At 46.3% G+C, this 18,352-nt stretch overlaps 1 protein-coding gene across 19 annotated transcripts in view; it reads right to left on the bottom strand.

The window, feature by feature from the left end:
- Positions 1 to 18,352, bottom strand: part of RBFOX1 (RNA binding fox-1 homolog 1) — a 1,664,339-nt gene that overhangs the window by 523,577 nt on the left and 1,122,410 nt on the right. For all 19 annotated transcript variants that reach the window (XM_053276061.1, XM_053276046.1, XM_053276045.1 and 16 more), the window contains one exon: positions 6,540 to 6,581. In XM_053276061.1, coding sequence (XP_053132036.1) covers positions 6,540 to 6,581 — 42 coding nt within the window. The remainder of the gene's footprint in view (positions 1 to 6,539; positions 6,582 to 18,352) is intronic.

Raw genomic sequence — 18,352 nt, 5'->3', positions numbered from 1 at the left:
TTGGGGAGATCTCATTGCCAACTCCTTTAGGTTGTTATTTCCACACCTTGTGTTTTTAATGGGATCACCTGCCTCCAGCCCACGCTTAGCAAACCAGCTCTTGTCATGTCTTGTGCTGAAGACATATCCGCAAAGTAACTCAAGACAGAAAACTTTTCCTTCCAACCTGACAAGGCAGCAATCACTGTTGAGAAATGCCAGCCAAGAACGTACAGGAGATTAGAGGTCTGAACTGAGCCAGCCTCGCAGAACCCCTGTTTTTGCATTTCAATTTCATGCCCAATCTTCTTGACAATGGCAGATGTAACTTATTTTGCAAGGTGCCATTTAGCAAAGGGGGAGCCTCTCTCCTTATCGAATAAACCTAAACGCCTCCCCAGAATGACTGAAACTGCTTTGCTGGAGTTTTCCAGTTACAGCTTCCAGCGCAAGACAGAGGCTGAGAGGCTCTGAAGGATATTCATCCCAGGACTAGATTGAAGCCTATTGGGTAGGGGTGTGCACAAAACCAGGTTGCCCGGTTCAGTTCAAGTCCAAACCAGACAAGAACCGAACTGGGCATGTTCAGTTTTGGCACCCTGAATTTGGCATGCAAATGGCCAGGGTGCAAGCATGGCGCCCTCCAAAATGGCCAACGCCACCTCAGCAAGGGCCAGGACACTCCTTAAGTGGGAGAAAATGGACCCAAAATGGGGCCAAAATGGCCCAGGAGAGACCAGGGGAGGCCAATGGGGAGAGGAGAATCTTCCGGAGAACCCCTCATGGCCAGAGCAGCACTTCTCAGAGGTGTTGTTGGTGTTTTTTTTAACTCTAGAACCCCTGAAATGGCCCCAAGGAAGCCTGGGGAGGGGATTCAACTCGACCACAAGGTGAACCGGTCCGCAAGAACGTCTCATGGCTGCAGAAGCACCAAGAGATGGTGAGTGTTTTTTTAAAAAACCTCTAGAACCCGTAAGCCAGTAGTAAGCCAAGTAAGCCGGGGAGGTTGGCTTGACCTCAAGCCGAACTGGCCCTAGAGCCAAACCAGTTCAATGTCAAGCCAGTTCAAGGTCAAGCCAGTTCTCAACTCCCTACTATTGGGAAGACCCTTCATTCCGTGGAGGAGCATCTGTTTTGTGCGCAGAAGGCACCAGGTTTAATCTCTAACATTCTCCAGGCAGAGCTGGGAAATATCCATCTGAAACCTTAGATACATGGGTATCTGCTGGAGGGGGGAGGCAGTGACCCCCATGGGTTGAGCCAGTTATCATGTTCAATGGGGCATACTCCCCAGGGAGCTAAATGGGGCATGCTCCCAGGGAGGTGAGTATTGGATTGCTGGATCCTCCCCCGCCCCCGAAAAATTCTCCCAGGAAAAGGTCCCGCAGACACCAGAGAGCTGTTCCCAGTCACTGTAGACAATACTGATTTAGATGCACTGGTCATCTGACGTACAGAATCACCACTCATGCCCCCACCCCTGACCGCAAGATTGAGTCCTGACAAACTCAAATATGCCTTGGCGAAACATTCCTGCTCTTTACTTCCATGCAACAGTGTAAGATCCTCATCTCTGTTTGCTGTGCTAATACACCTTTTGCCATCTTCACTGTCATTTATCCACTGATCCAGTTAAGAGGCTGATATTGGCAAGCACAACTCTTTCTAAAAAGATTATTGTGGGGGGGGGCGTTATTTTATATTAATGAAGGGGGGTGGGGTGGGGTGGGGGAGACCCAATGAACACAAGAGAGGCAAGGTATTGCTGAGTAAAGCTTCTGTGTTTTAAATAGAGCTTCAAGCCCATCTCACTCCAAAAGCAGATGTATGTCGTGGAGGCTGAAACTGAAATCTGTGTGCTTTCATCATCTGTTCTGGAGAGCAGATGAGAAAGTGCGAATCGTGCCCTTTTAAACCGAAGAACACAGCACTGCTACCATTGCCGCGCTTTGCAGCTACCCAAATGTGTCTTGACTGCTGCCTTCGATACAGGTTTTAGGGGCTTGAGCAAGCCCAGATGTGCAAAATCCCTCTCTACGGCCCAGAAGGCCTCCTGTTACCATGTTCCTAAAACAGAGAGTCGGTTTCTCTGGACAATCGCACATGCAATGCTGTCAGAAGCATGTTTTGGTCTGCAGCGTGGCGAGGGGAACACGGCCATTGCGAACCACGACTCCCAACGAAGTGTTTTGTGCACCCTTGGAGGCTTCTAACAGGGGCACATCTGAGTGGTCTACTCTGCACTTTGCATCAATTCCAATGACTCACTTTTGAACACAGCGACGACTTGCGCTGTAAACAAGGACGGGATCCTGAATATGTCATCCATTGTTTAGTGGAATGATGCAGGCTTAAGAGCCAGAAGGAGACGCAAGGTAAGAGTTGTGAAAAACCTCCAGCGTTTCTTGGGGTTCTGCAGATGCAATTGCTATCACAGCAGATACTCCGAAGGGAAGGAGATAGATAACAAAAGAAGGCATATAAATTTGTTTGTCCCTCCCCCCCAAAGACCTTCAGTACTCTTTTCCAAAAGCAGGGGGGGTAAAATGCGCTGAAGAAACTTCCCTGTGGGGTGAATGCTCAAAGCCCATAGGCTAAAATCAATTATGGAGTAGTCCATGCATTTTAACAGAAATTAAGACATTCTCAGACTCAGCCATTGATAAAACTCTTGGGGGGAACCATTTTACAACCCTATAGGGAAACACAAGCAAAAAATGCTCATGAGGGATGCTTCTGCGGACCACATTATTCATTGCACTTGAGTGTGCACTGTCTCAAAGCGTGACAGCAACATACCCAGCGAGGATACACTCCCTAGGAAGCATCAACTAATCCCAGTTCTCTGTTCCCAGATATCTGCAAGCCATACTGAAGGCCAGATGGCACCTAAGGGCAGATCTGCTGGATCAGACCCAAGGAAGGGATCCTGTACAGTCCTGTGCCCTGTTCCCCACAGTAGACAACCAGATGCTTCTGGGACAGGCGCACAGTCGTAGTGGTGTGGCAGCACATGGGCTGCTAATATCTGGCCCTGCCCTGCCGTACCTTCACCCCCACCTTTGTGCCCCCTCTGCAAACCCACCACTCCAACTGTGCACTTCGATGCCACCAGGGCGGGCATCGTTGGGCAGCTGCCTCGGGTGAAGTTGGTGGAACCAACTTATCTTCTACTCTTGGGGACAGTGGGGTGAAGTACCCTTCTCAAAAGATGGCAGCTCCGTAGCAGAACACACAATTTGAGAAAGAGACATCATTCTGTAGCAGAACAGAGGATGTTGCACTGAGAAATGCCCAGTCCCAGTCCCTAGCATCTCCACTACAAAAAGATCTCAGATAATGAGTCTGGACAAGAGCTGTGGTTCCGGTTGGGAGAGACACTGCCAGCTGGTACCTAGAGCAGTGGACTAGTTGGACCAGGGGTGGACTTTTCATGAGGCCAAGTGAGACAACTGCCTCAGGTAGCAGGTTCTTGGGGCATCAGCAACATCCTCACCACCACCACCACCACCACCATTGCCCCCACCTCTGGAGCATCTCTTAGGGAATCCTCTGACCCTTGTAAGAGTCACAAGAAGCAACTCTCCCCACACTCCTGGGGGAGCCATAAAGGAGATTGAAGGTTCCCAAAAACCACAGTTGTAGGGGGAGCATGCGTAACTTTGCATGAGCTACTGGAGCGGTACATGAGGCCATCAGGCCAAGCAAAATTTGCACCTGGCGTGCAGTCCTCATTGGGGCCAAAAGGGCCACGTTTACATGATGCAGAAGTTTCAGCATCCATTCTTCTGGAAGGAAGACTTTTTGTTCGTCCACATCCAATAGTGCTCCGATGAACAGAATGGACCAAGTTGGGGTCATTTGGGATTTCTTGTAGTTTATATTGATACCCAGATTGAGGAGAGTGAACAGCAATGTATTCAAATCCTGCTCCAGTTTGCCCTAAGCTATGTCAACCTTAAAAGGCCGCATAGCATTACCCACCCACCCCGCCAATGTTCCCCCCCCCACCCAAAAGGACAGTGAAAGCAGAAATAATACATTTTGACATCTACACATTCGTTCGTTCGTTCATTTGGTTTCTATACCGTCCCATCTGTCAGCTCGGGGGGTGGGGTGGATCACAACAAACAAATCAAAGACATAATCAATTAAAACCAGTTTTTAAAAAATCAGAAATGGAAACAATTAAAAAAAACCAGTTCATACACATTTTAAAACAGTTCAAAAACCCTGGACGTCCAGGCCAACAAACTAAGCCTTAAGGGCTCTCTTGCAGGCCAGTAATATGATTAAGCATTATGATTTCCTTACTTGGAAGTTTTCATCGATGCTACACAAGCCAAAAGCAGTCACACAGTTCATTTCCAAAGTGGAGAAGCCAGACCATTTGCACTATATCTGTTTGCATATAAAACAAAATCCCAAACCCGCGCTCTCCTTTGTTTTTCAACCTATTACGTACAACTCGGAATTTAGTCACTTAAAAAAAAATTGGGGGCCCTCATAATGTGAAGTGTAATGAGCTTGTGCCTAAACCCATTGCTGCCTCCCCGTGCCCACACCATTCAATTTGTCAGCTTTAGAAGGGTTGGTCTTGAAATGGGACTTGCCCCCTATCAGGGACATGGTCCAAGGCATAATAGCTTGAGGTTGCCAAATTTTGTGCAGCTGTTGTTAAGATTCACAACAGCTAGCCTGCAGCCCTTCCTTTTAATGCTGTTACATGAGGTTTCTGTGTTGGTGTATTCTGTATGGTTTACATCTTATCTGAATGTAGTATCAACTGTTTGTATATATAACTGATCAATGATCGTAATGAAGCTATTCATTCATTCATTCACCTTGAGATAGACCACTGACTGGAGCCCATATACAGTTTCTCCAACATGTCCAAGAACTTTCGGGTTCTGATAAAACCAATACCTGTGGTTAAAAAGTCACAGCCGTATAGGGAGTCCACCGCCAGCCAGAGGCAGACAGGCTTCTGAAGCTGTCACTGTGCTTTTTATAGCTTTATGAATTACAGCTTATTTCTACCTAAGGCTGTGATCCTAAGCTTCTTCACAGCCTTAAATAAGCGCGTATGATTCATGTTTCAAAGTCTGGTTCCCCCCCCCACCTTTCCCCAGCCACAATAGGAGATGAAATGGGAAAGGGTTCCCCCCACCACCACCACCCTGCTCTGGCATACAGATTTGAGGCAAGCTGTGAAGTCTGTGTTTTTACAGCTGTCTTCCAGCTGGAGAATTGGAAGTCCAATTCAGTTCCGCAAGACCCTCCATAAAACAATGGAGCAAGGCAAGATCCAGAGCAGAGAAACAGGGAGGAAATAAAACACTCCAGTGAAAAATGTCTTAGCATACCTTGGGACTGGGGAAAAGATATAAAGCAAAGCTTGAGAGAGGGTGATCTGGAATAACATTTGTTCTGTTGGGAAATGGGAACAAAAATAATAGCAGCAAGAAGAACGCTCGGGGTGTTGGTGGAAGGGAAGGTCAGCTGGTCTTCATCTGAGAAGCTTTGACTGATCCTCAGTCTGATGGTACCAGGCTTCAAGAAGAAAATGCGTATGGAATTAGGATGACGAAAGGAACCCTTTGCAAAGGACTGCTATCAATAACCATGAGCGAGATGAACCAGGATGTGCACATCACCCCAAGGGCCTAATCCGGCTCTTCCTGTACGCATGACATCCACATGCACAGATCTCGTCATGCAAGAGCTATGAGAGATGTACAGTCAGGAGCAAGAGATTTCCACGTGTGTGACAGGAATTGAGGATGAGGAAGGGAGAGGAGACTGTAGGAGGAGAGTGCTTGCCTAGTTGGAGAGGAGGAGATTCTCTTTATGCCTTATAAATACACCCGTGCAGACTCATCATCACATTTGCAACCATCATCACTTTCCAAACATTTCCCAAATGCACCGGGGATTCACACGTGCAGAAGTCAACATCCCCAAATGGCGGACCTTCATTGTATAACAGGTATAACTAAACAGTGGGAAATCAGCAGGGACACAGTCAATTAAAGAACAGCGCCGGCGATATAATGGGAACAAACAAAATGACTGTTTGGAAACAGGAGAGGCAGGATGAATACTCCAAGTTTTCCTTTGGGAAATTGTACAAACCAGCCCTGCCAATTGTGCAGGCTTCAAGAGATCAAGACTGCCATGCAAACATACAGCCTGAAACACATTAGAAGGTCTCCTGTTCTAGAGAGATCACCCAATGGATGAAAAGGACACACAATTCACAACACAATAAACCAATTCCATCTAAGGTTGTGCTTTAAAATCTACATATCGTTTCCACTTACTGTATACTGAAGGAATACTCTCATGGGTCAACCCAAAGTCAACCAACAACATGTACAACCATTGCACTTGGTTACCTCTGATCAACACCAATCATGGTATACCGCCCAAAATATATACGCTCTTCTCTTGAATAAACAACCAAACCACAAGCATTGGGCTTTTTTTAAAAGTAGAAATCCATTTTGCATTGACACCACAAACTAGTCACTAATTGCAAAGAAAGATGCTAAACTTACCCTTAGTTGACCCCTTTCACAACTCATCTGCTGTCTTGAAATCTGCAAGGAATTAAAAAAAATCAGAATGAGAAGAACGGCTTAATACAAACAGGGTTGAGATTTGGGAGCAATATTGACAAGCTGCTGGCTGCAAGGTGAGAGAAAGTTGGGTTACTGGGGTGCAGGGTGGTGGCAAAAACCATCGCTCACCGCTCTGGGCTCCTTGGAGGAAGAGCAGGACATAAATGTTATTGTTATTGTTATTGTTATTGTTATTATTAATCATTACTACTAATTACTACTAATTAATACTAATTAATAATAATAATAACAACAACTACTACTACTACTACGGCAACTCACAAATTAAGCGCTGTAAGGCGTAACAAATCTTATCCTGAGATGGGAACTGATCAGTAGTCTGACTCAGCATATGGCAGCTTCCTATGTTTCTATGTCCTCAAGCTCTCAACTTGTGCCTGGAATGGGACCAAAACTTATTGAAGATTTCCCCATGTCACCTTTGGGATAAGGTCTCCATGTTTGTGTCTCTCTTTGTCTTGTCCATTTAGCTAGCCATCCAGCACAGGATAAACCCCTTTTTGACTTTTGACACAGGCCAGCATTGAACGTACACAACCCCTGCAAATGACTTACCTCGTTGATCAGAATTAGCTTTGGAAACTTAATCAATATGGGTTCTTTTCCCATGATGACTGCATGGCAAAAATAATTCAGAGTCGAGAACACGCCTTGGTGTTTCTGGTGCACAGAACAAGGTTTGACACCTCATAGGAAGCTGCCATATACTGAGTCAGACCATTGGTCCATCTAGCTCAGCATTGTCTACACAAACTGGCAACGGCTTCTCCAAGGCTACAGGCAGGAATCTCTCTCAGCCCTATCTTGGAGATGCTGCCAGGGAGGGAACTGGGAAACTTCTATTCTTCTCAGAGCAGCTCCATCCCCTAAGGGGAATATCTTACAGTGCTCACACATCGTCTCCCATTCATATGCAACCAAGGCGGACCCTGCTTAGCTAATTTTATTTATTTATTTATTACATTTCTATCCCACTCTTCCTCCAAGGAGCTCAGAGCGGTGCACATGGTTGTTTTCATCCTCACAACAACCCTGTGAGGTAGGTTAGGCTGAGAGATAAATGACTGGCCCTGCGTTATCCAGTGAGTTCCATGGTTGAATGAGGATTCAAACTCAGGACTTCCCGGTCCTAGTCCAACACACTGGCAAGTCATGCTTGCTACCACAAGACCAGCTCTTACATTGGCTTTAATAAGCCACCCCACTATCCCCCACTACACCCCCCCGGCCAACAATATAGTAACAATCACAAAAAGTCAACACCATATCTTACAAAGGGTATTCTCAGCTTGCAGCTCTATGCACACCGATACGGTGCCAAGTCCAGAGGGGCTAACTTCTGAGTTAACATACTTCTTCCTCAACAACAAATATTGATATATCACTTTTCAACAAAGTGCTCAAGGCAGTTTATATGGAAAAGAAACCAAACAGTAAACAAGGTTTTAGAGGCCACCTAATGGTGCAGCAGGGAAATGACTTGATCATCAAGCCAGAGGCTGCCAGTTCGCATCCCTGCTGGTACTGTATTGGGCAGCAGCGATATATGAAAGATGCTTAAAGGCATCATCTCATACTGAGCGGGAGGAGGCAATGGTCAACCACCCCTGTATTCTACCAAAGACAACCACAGGGCTCTGTGGTCTCCAGGAGTCCAAACCACCTCAACGGCACACTTTACCTTTTAAACAAGGTTTTATTTTATGATATAAACTTCTACCGAGGGAACTGGGAACCTTCTGCGTGCTCCCCAGGGTGACCCCACTCATTAAGGGGGATATCTTACAGTGCTCACATATGTAGTAGCCCATTCAAATGCCAATCAGGATGGACTCTGCTTAGCATAGCATGCTTGCTACCAGAAGACCTGCTCTCTTGGCATAGACCTCCATTTGCATGGACTCTTAACGTCCAGTAAAGCTGGTATGTCAATTTCAGGGATTTGTCAGTCATGTTGGTGTCTTGCTGGTGCTTTTCTGTTCTGGTGTTCTGGGTTTGGCACTCCTCGTGATCTACACTGCTGATGGTTTATTATCTAGGTTCTCCTTGCAAGCCGCTTTGAAACATTTTAAAAGTTACAAGGGTTGTTTAAATAAACACGAAAAAGCTCTCCAGAGCAACGTTGAGCTCCTCTGAGAAATGACATAAATATTTCACAAATGCATTTTGTCCAGATCTTGGCAGGGGTGGGTGGGGGGGAGGCTGGATCTTAAAAATAAATAAATAAATAAATAAATAAATAGAATGAAAGCCCACCGAATGACAACCGTTATTCCATTAGTGTCACGAAAGTCATCAGCATAAAGGAGGGGTGGTTTTTTTGTTTTAACAAAAACAGAAACCCAACTGAAATGCAATGTATTTTAAATGACATTCCAAGAGGAACGGGAAACGTCAGGCTTGCAACTTCATCATGTCCCGAGCTGGGCACAGCTGTGTGGGAGTAGATCTAAGACATTTACAAAGAGGCAGTGGAAGAGTGAGGCACATAGGGCCAGGGAGATGGGAGGAGATCAAATGTGTTCCAGTTCAAACAGAAGGGTGTGTGGGGTGGAGGGGAGAGCAAACATTATGGATTACCTGTCATCAATCGCAGCTCCCACGGCCCCTTGGCCCATCCAGTAAACAAAGATATCTGACTTTCAAAACAACAACAGACGATGACCTGGGGCCCAAGAATGCATTTCTAATATCTGCTGTCTCTCACCTGGAAAGGATGGCTCAAGGTCGATAAGGTCACCAGCTGATACCAATTCGGAAGGGGCCTAGCTCAGAAGCAGTGTGTTTGCGTGGCAGAAGGTCCTGTGGGCAGACCCTGGTTTCTCCAGCTAGGATGAGAGAAAACTTCTGGGAAAAGCCCTGGAGAAGCAGGAGAGGAGAGCTGGTCTGGTGGTGGCAAGCATGCCTGGTCCCCTTGGCTAAGCAGGGTCCACCCTGGTTGCATTTGAATGGGACACCACATGTGAGCACTGTAAGATATTCCCTGGAGAAGCAGGAGAGGAGAGCTGGTCTGGTGGTGGCAAGCATGACTGGTCCCCTTAGCTAAGCAGGGTCCGCCCTGGTTGCATATGAAAGGGAGACTAGAAATGTGAGCACTGTAAGAGATTCCCTTCAGGGGATGGAGCCACTCTGGGAAGAGCAGAAGGTTCCAAGTTCCCTCCCTGGCAGTATCTCCAAGATAGGGCAATGTTTGAGGAGCGGCAAATGTTGCCTCCCTCCCCTCTTCTAAAAACCAGAGATAGGTTCCAAACGGGCTGCACATGAGGGCATGTACTAATTTGGAAGGGAGAAGGGGATCTCGAAGGAGATCTATCTCACCGGCCTGTCACACAGTGGGGCTGCTTTAAGGTAAAAGGGTGAACTTTCTCATCGTCCCCCCTCCCTGCAGCAAACACAGCAAAAAAAGGTGAAACACACCCCTTGCCACTCCTAGCCTGTGGCTGCCTGTGGGCAGCAAAAGGCTTAATCTGCCCCTGGACACTAACCTAGTCTATCAATGGCTACTAGTCTGGCGGCTAGACACCACCTCTAGCCTCAGAGGCAAGATGCCTTTCAATCTCAGTTGCAGGTGATTAACAGCAGGACAGAGGGCCTGCCCTCAGTTCCTGCCTGTAGGCTTCTCAGAGGCATCTGTTAGGCCACTGTGTGATACAGGATGCTGGACTGGATGGGCCTTGGGCCTGATCCAGCAGGGCTCCTCTTAGGTTCTTAACCTCAACCATCCTCCCACATGGGAGGAGAGCTGGTCCAGGAGGTTCCAGTGGGCAGACAAGCCTGGGCTGCTCATGAGAACAGCCTCCATGTCTGGATGCTGTCCACTGGAAGGGTCCCCAGATGTGATTGGACTTCAGCTCCCATAATCCCCAGCCCCAGTGGCCTCTGGTTGGGGATTATGGGAGTTGAAGTCCAATAACATCCGGGAACCCAAAGTTGAGAACCCCTGGTATTGACGACTTGCATCCAAAGTGCCTTCTTTGTCATTTTATTTTATTTATTATTATTAAAACTTTTATACCGCCCTTCCAAAAGGCTCAGGGCAGTTTACATTATGAACCCCGCTGCTTACTGAGATCACATGGGAAGATTTGGCTAGGGCTGCCACCAGCTCAGTTGGTGGCTACGCAGAGCCAGGCCTTCTCTGTGGCTGCCCCAGGACTTTGGGATGTGCTCCTTCTCCACAGAAGAGCTTCTCCATCTTTGGTCACTTAAAACACATCTGTTTTCTCAGGCCTTTTGCTAATACCATCTTCTTCTTTTTTTGTTGGTTAAAGTGTGTGTGTGTGTGTGTGTGTGTGTGTGTGTGTGTTTAAACATGATTTCAAATCAGTTCCACACATTTTAATTGAGTTTTATTGATTGGTTTGAGTTTTGTGCACCACCTTGAGATAGAGGTTTTCAGCAGTTCATAAATAGAACAAAGAAATACTAATAAATGATAATCATGATGATTAGGACCATTAAAATGCTGGACGTTATAAAGATGTATTTAATGGAAGTTTAAATATAAACCGCCTGGTTTTTGGTGAGCGTGTGGCTCCTGGCGGCCACATGGCAGCAAGTCTACTTAGGGAACTCATCGCTTAGCCCGGGTTTGGGGTACAAGGGTGCCCCAAAAGCGGGGTAAATGCTGGTGTGTCGGTGCCATGTAGCTTCGCACAGTACCTAGACACAAGTTTTTAAATAATTTTTTTAAAGTTATTTTTACACTTATATCCCACTCTCCCTCCGAGAGCTCAGAGTACATGGTTATGTTTATCTTCACAACAACCCTGTGAGGTAGGTTAGGCTGAGAGAGACATGACTGGTCCCGAATCACCCAGTAAGTTTCATGGCCGAATGGGGATTCACATGCAGGTCTCCCCAGTCCTTCTGGCCTGCAAACCTCCCTTCTTCCTCCCTGCGACCGGCAGAAGCCAGCAATCATCTGGACGGCAACGGCCACCCAGCAACATGGACAGGATCGTCTGCAGGGGAGGAAAACTTTTCACAGCTTCCTCCCCTTACCCCATCCAAACCCATTCTTCAGTCATGAGACTGGGCTCTATAAGACTCAGCAATACAAAATTAAACTCACGCAGGTTTGCACAATGCTTGCTTGGTGTAAATATTAAGACGTTCTCTCCGAGTACCCAACTTGCCTCATGCCTGCTGTCTTTCATTTTTTGTCCTTGTTTCATTTGTTAAATGTGCTAGCTTAAGAGAGACCTTTGCAACCCCCAAGCACTTAGTGGGAAATATAAATAATGTATTTGTAATATGTAAACCCGTCCAGATAAACCAATGGAACCGAAAGCCAGAACATATTTAATTTATGGCGAAGGGGCCTTGAGAGATGAACTCTGAGCAATCTTGAAATACTTTCACTTCTTAACCCTAAATAACCCTGGTTGCATCTTGCTGGAGCAAAATGCATCGAACTTTCCTCCTCGCCCTTCTTCCTTCCCAGATCACATGTCAGACTGTCTTGAATATGGAAGGTCAACACCTCCAGATCATGGACTTGGAAAAACACGGCTCGCCATTTAATGGCAAGGTCAAAGGTTTATCTGCTGGGAGAACTCTTGAAGGCCTTCAGCAACAAGCTTTTAAAAGGACTGTGATCTTCTGAGAACATTTTACAACCACTGGGCGGCCATATGCCAGCTTCTTCCAATATGACACATTCCAAATGGTACATGGTCTGCTAATGTGAAGCTATCTGTTCGATTGGAGCCTGGAGAGCAGAGGCAGAGCCTGCAGACATGGCTTCACCATAACACTGATCAATAGACCCAGTAAGACGCTCTAAAAGGTGGGGGGCTATTATGAGCCAATCCTAGCGGGTTGAGTAACGAACACAAGACACCATGTTTCCCAAAATGATGGGGGAAATAAAGCTGACTCAGTTTGAGAGGAGAGCTGGTCTTGTGGTAGCAAGCATGACTTGTCCCCTTAGCTAAGCAGGGTCTGCCCTGGTTGCATATGGATGGGAGATGATGTGTGAGCACTGTAAGATATTCCCCTCAGGGGATGGAGCCGCTCTGGGAAGAGCATCAGAAGGTTCCAAGTTCTCTCCCTGGCTTCTCCAAGATAGGGCTGAGAGAGATTCCTGCCTGCAACCTTGGAGAAGCCGCTGCCAGACTGTGAAGACAATACTGAGCTAGATAGACCAATGGTCTGACTCAGTATGTGGCAGCTTCCTATGTTCCTAGGACAAGTGAAAGGAACAAACATTTCTGTCAACAGAAACATCTCCATTTAGATCTATCTCTCTTTCTAAAAAAAGAGGAGGTAGTGCCTTCCAGTGAGTTGGAATGTGTTTTGATGAGTTGGTGAATTGCTGAAAGGTGCTGGGTGATCCCCTGCTAACTGAGCAAAGAGGCACCATTTAATGTGTTGATTCTCTTTACTGAGCAGGGGGAGAGCAACTGGCCCTCTCCATCCCCAGCAGAGCATCCTTCCAGTGCCTATTGCTGTCATCTATCTTATGTTTCTCTTTTAGATTGTGAGCCCTTTGGGGACAGGGAGCCACCTTTCTTTCTTTCTCAAGTGGGAAGAACCCACTTCGGACAAAGAAGCCAAATTTACATGGAACCAGAGCTCCCTTCACCTGTACATCTGAAAGCGAGCAACTTCTGTTTCACTTGGAAATGCGCCCATGGCTTCCCTCCCCAAACTCCAATTCCTTCCTTTGGCTTTATCTGCTGTAAACTCCACCGTACTTTATTAAAGAAGGGGCCTATTTGCCCCTCCACTTCCCCCTCCTCTCTGCAGTCAGTGTGGCTGCAATTAGATCACTCTCCATTTCGTCCCAGTGTGGAGCGGTGGGAGGCAGGGTGTGAAACCGCAGGTCCATCGGACTCATGGTTCCACGTTACGCCCAAAGGTGGCCAAAATGCTTCCCAAATTCTATGCATCCAAACTTCTCTCTGAATGTTAGACTTCTGAATGATCACTACTGTATTTTAGCAAAAAAAAAAAAAGGTCCAAAGTTAAAGGAAACACCATTCTCTGTCCTAAAAAGGAGACACCAACAACAGCCACTGGGAAGGATGCTAACCTACGTTGGGCTGAATAGCGACAGTTGCTCTCCGCCGGCTAAGAATACAAGATCCAAACCTTTAGAAGGGACCTCTTTGCCCAGCTAGCAGGAGTATTGTGCATGAAGAATTCTCAGTAGTCCCTTTTCTAACTATACAACTGTGTCCAAAGCAGTTTTCTGCTCCTTTTAGTTAATTTCTATCCTGCCCTCTCTCTATGTCACCACTGACGATTTGCAAATCAAGAGCACGATTTGGCTGTTCACACGAGCAGTCCTACCCAGGCTTGGGCAGATGAAGCACTGCCCTTCTGGATAGCCTGGGAATATTACCCTCCTATTTATCTAGGTACAAGAGGGTGAGCACACCCCATTACCCAGGTACAGGGTCGTGTGGATGCTCAGGTTGCATTCAGCCCAAGCGGACAGAGAGCTGGGTGCCTACAGCACCTGACTTATGGCAGGATCTCTCAATGTACCACTCTCATTGTGTAGTGCATTGTGGGATATCTGGAGGCCAAGGCACATTTTCTCAGCCTCCAGAATGCCACGCGGCTTGCAAAACTGCCAGTCATGTGGACGCACAAGCTCCGTGGCCTGGGACCATGCCAGTTCATCAGGGGTGAAGGTAGGTGCTATCCTGCCTTCTCCCCCCCTTCTGCCCTCCCTGGAGCTCTCAAAGGTCATGGGATCAACCACGTAGAAAACAAAACGCACAAAGCTGATGTGTTAAGATGCATGAATACCTTGAGGGTCCTCTTGTGTGGGGCAGAAATGGATGTGTTCATCCACTGGTGGGCACAGGGAAAATATCCCAAAATATATGGAGTTAACGTCAAAAGTCATGGGGCTGTAGCTGGGGGGGGGGGGGAGTCTCTGCATTGCAAGCAGAAGGTTCCAAGTTCCCTCCCTGGCAGCATCTCCAAGACAGGGCTGAGAGAGACTCCTGCCTGCAGCCTTGGAGAAGCCGCTGCCCGTCTGTGTAGACAATACTGAGCTAGATGGACCAATGGTCTGACTTGGTATATGGCAGCTTCCTATGCTCCTACATAAGCAACCTTAATGTGATGCATCAGTTTGCAAAAGTGCATGTTCATATCAGCACTGTCAAGCAAATGTGAAGGTAAAGTGTGCCATCGAGTCAGGGTCGACTCCTGGCGACCACAGAGCCCTGAGGTTGTCCTTGGTAGAATACAGGAGGGTTTTACCATTGTACATACAACCAAATCAAGGTTGCTCTTCTGTATTTGTAACAACACACACATGCATCATTACACATAAAGTATTTCTGGATGCAGAGTATAAGAGCATTCCATAATGCAGGGGTTCCCAACGTGTGTGTGTGTGGATATAGAGACTGAGGATGATGGGGGTTGTAGTTATGCAACATCTGGAGGACCAGAGGTTGGGAACCCGTGCTCTAATTTAACCCCTCTGCCAGGATATAGCGGTACAGTCCAGGTACAGTTGTGCCATCCTATGTGCTGTGTTTTGCTTTACTTGTGATCAGCCTCACCAATAAATCAAGGGGCAAATTCTAATCTGCCCTCAAATCCTTTTGTTGGTTCACCAGCTTTGATGCAAGGATTGAAGCCTGTAGCCCTAACATTTAATGGCAGGGCGGGGTGTGTGTGCTGGATCTATCTGTTTTTTATGTTTCCTGCAGATTTAGATAGCCAAGAGTGATTTTTTAATACTCTTCCATTTACAAAATGTTCAGGGTCTCACAGACAGTGAAAGTGGGTCACCCATCATGCCTTAATTAGGCTTTGAAACCTTGAGTCAGTTGTTTCCGCGTCAAAAGCAGCAGAAAGAAGCACTTTGGATCCAGGGGCCTTTTGCAAGTTGGAAACAAAAGCAAAATATTTCTACAAGTAAGCTTCTAAAAAGAGCCTTGTGTGTTAATACCTTGAATATTAAATTTGGTGAGCATGTTACAAAGTAACCTCCAGAGAATCCTTATCTATGCTCAAAATCCAAACAAATACCCCCTTTCTTCCCTATAACAATAGCTGTAGTGTGCTTTATTTAATTTTCCTTGTACTTTGATGTAGCATAAGGAACCGTTGGAGAGCTAGATCTATAAATAGTCACTACGGCAACTGCAATGGGAATAATGTGATATAAATGCAAGAGCATGTACAGAAAACTGAAGTATGGGTTGCTTAGTATTCAAGTACTAACCTGGGCTTAGCCCGTACACTGTGTATTACCGTTTATTGTGCCATAAATCATTTCTATTCACCCTAAGCATGTTGTTATTGGAATATAATGTAAAGAGAGATGTTCTGAAGAAATTTCTGGAAATATATGATGGTGGGGGTGGTAGAGGGCGGGAGGGAGTGTTTGCACATGTCTCAAAGTTCTCTTCAAATTAATATGATATGAGGACCTCTTTTAGGGAAGACCTTGGAAAACAGGTGGTGAACTGGAAGCAAAGATCATAAGAACATAAGAACAGCCCTGCTGGATCAGGCCCAAGGCCCATCTAGTCCAACATCCTGTTTCACACAGTGGCCCACCAGATGCCGCTGGGAGCCTACAGGCAGGAGTTGAGGGCATGCCCTCTCTCCTGCTATTACTCCCCTGCAACTGGTACTCAGAGGCATCCTGCCTTTGAGGCTGGAGCTGGCCTATAGCCCTCCAACTAGTAGCTGTTGATAGACCTCTCCTCCATGAAATTATCCAAACTTAAAGCCATCCAGATTGTCACCACATCTTGTGGCAGATAATTCCTCAAGTTGATTATGCATTGTGTGAAAAGGTACTTCCGTTTGCTGGTCCTAAATTTCCTGGCAACCAATTTCATGGGATGACCCCTAGTTCGAGTGTGATGGGAGAGGGAGAAGAATTTATCTCTACCCACCTTCTCCACACCACACATGATTTTATAGACCTCTATCATGTCTCCCCACAGTTGTTGTTGTTGTTTTCTAAACTAAATAACCCCAGGTGTTGTAGCCTTGCATCATAAGGAAGGTGCTCTGAGGATTCTTGGTCCATCTTGCTCAGAATTGTCTACACAGACTGGCAGTGGCTTCTCCAAGGTTGCAGGCAGGCAGAAATCTCTCTCAGCCCTATCTTGGAGATGCTGCCAGGGAGGGAACCTGGCGCTTTCTGCATGCATGCAAACAGGCAGGTATTCTTCCCAGAGCAGCACCATCCCCTAAGGGGAATATCTTACAGCAGATAGTGCTCACATATAGTCACACTTCCAAAGGTCTTCTATGTAGTCACTCCTAGGCTGTTGAATGCACTCCCTATAGACATCCATGCTTTAACATCTTTACCAGCCTTCAAAAGAGCCCTTACGTAAAAAAATTTAAATCCATCCTTTTAGTAATTTCTCAGTTTAAAAATTCTAATCGTCGTCTAGATTGTTTTAATGGCTATCACTTTCAAATGTTTTAAATGTTGTCACTGCTGTTTGGATTTTCTAATTGCTGCCATTTTTGACTGTGTTGGGTTTTTAATTATTGTTTGAATAGCTGCTCTTGTTTGAGTTTGTGTTTGTGAACCGCCTGGAGCCAGGCAGTATACAGATTAAATAAATACATAAATGTGAAATAAATGAACCACAGCGATTCATCAAAGGGGACAACTGGCGCTCTGTACTGCAAGACCAGTTTCCACCCCCTGGTCAGATGATCATGGAAGAGGAGTGAATGAAGCCTGACCTGACCTCTGCTTCCAGTCAGAAGACTGGGGACATCTGAGATAATGCCCATTCACTCTCCCAGGAGGCTTTAGACACAAGGCTTCTACCTTCTGAGGAGAGTGTGTGTGTTCACACACACCAAACGTACCGTGAAGTCCATTCCAGATCCTTGGACCCACTCCACACACAAATCGGGCTTTGTCTTATGAATTCTAGCTTATCTCAACATATTTCCGGATTTTTAAAACACTGGTTTTAAGCTACTTTTTCTGAAAACACCAGAGCAAATAGGGAGAAGTACTGCCGTAGATTAGAATGATAAGAGGCTCGCATACCCTGTGAACTTGTTTCAAAGCAAAATCCGAGAGCAGAGGGGAGGGGCTGCTTTCCTCAATGCCACGAGCATAGTTCAAATTGGCTTCGCTCAACATATACCCCAAAGCATGAAGCCATGTGTGAATAACTCCAGGGGGTGGTGATGGTGGTGTGGACCTGCTGCAAATCTCCTCCTCATCTTATCCCAGCAAGGTTTACAACCTTTATGAGTTGTCTAGCCATTCTCCTCCTCTCTAACCCTGTTAGGGAGTAGATGACATAGATGAGTAGGACGCTCATTAGGGTATTAAGATGGAGAACCCCACAATGGCAGGGTTTCCCAATCTGTAGCCCTCCAGATGTTGCTGAACTACGACTCCCATCATCCCCAGCTCCATTTTTTTTATTGTGGCTAGGGAGGATGAGAGTTGTTGTTCAGCAACGGGAGCCACTGTGCTAGGGCATCAACTAGTGGAGCAGTCTCTCTATATTGGGATGCTGTACACGGGACAGTTCCCGAACTTCCATTTCTTTTGGTTCCCATTTTATCTTTACTTGTCACATGATTGGAGTGACACCAAGGTGGTTTATGCCTTGAGGGGATTCTGGAATTTTATTTATTTATTTATTCAATTTCTATACTGCCCTTCCAAAAGTCGTTCAGGGCAGTTTACACAGAGAAATAACAAATAAATAAGATGGATTCCTGTCCACAAAGGGCTCACAATTTAAAAGGAA

The sequence above is a fragment of the Hemicordylus capensis genome, chromosome 13, assembly GCF_027244095.1.
Source record: "Hemicordylus capensis ecotype Gifberg chromosome 13, rHemCap1.1.pri, whole genome shotgun sequence".
NCBI classification, from domain to species: domain Eukaryota; kingdom Metazoa; phylum Chordata; class Lepidosauria; order Squamata; family Cordylidae; genus Hemicordylus; species Hemicordylus capensis.
The sequence above is the reverse complement of the archived record's forward strand: the minus strand, read 5'-3'. Positions and strand labels throughout refer to the sequence as shown.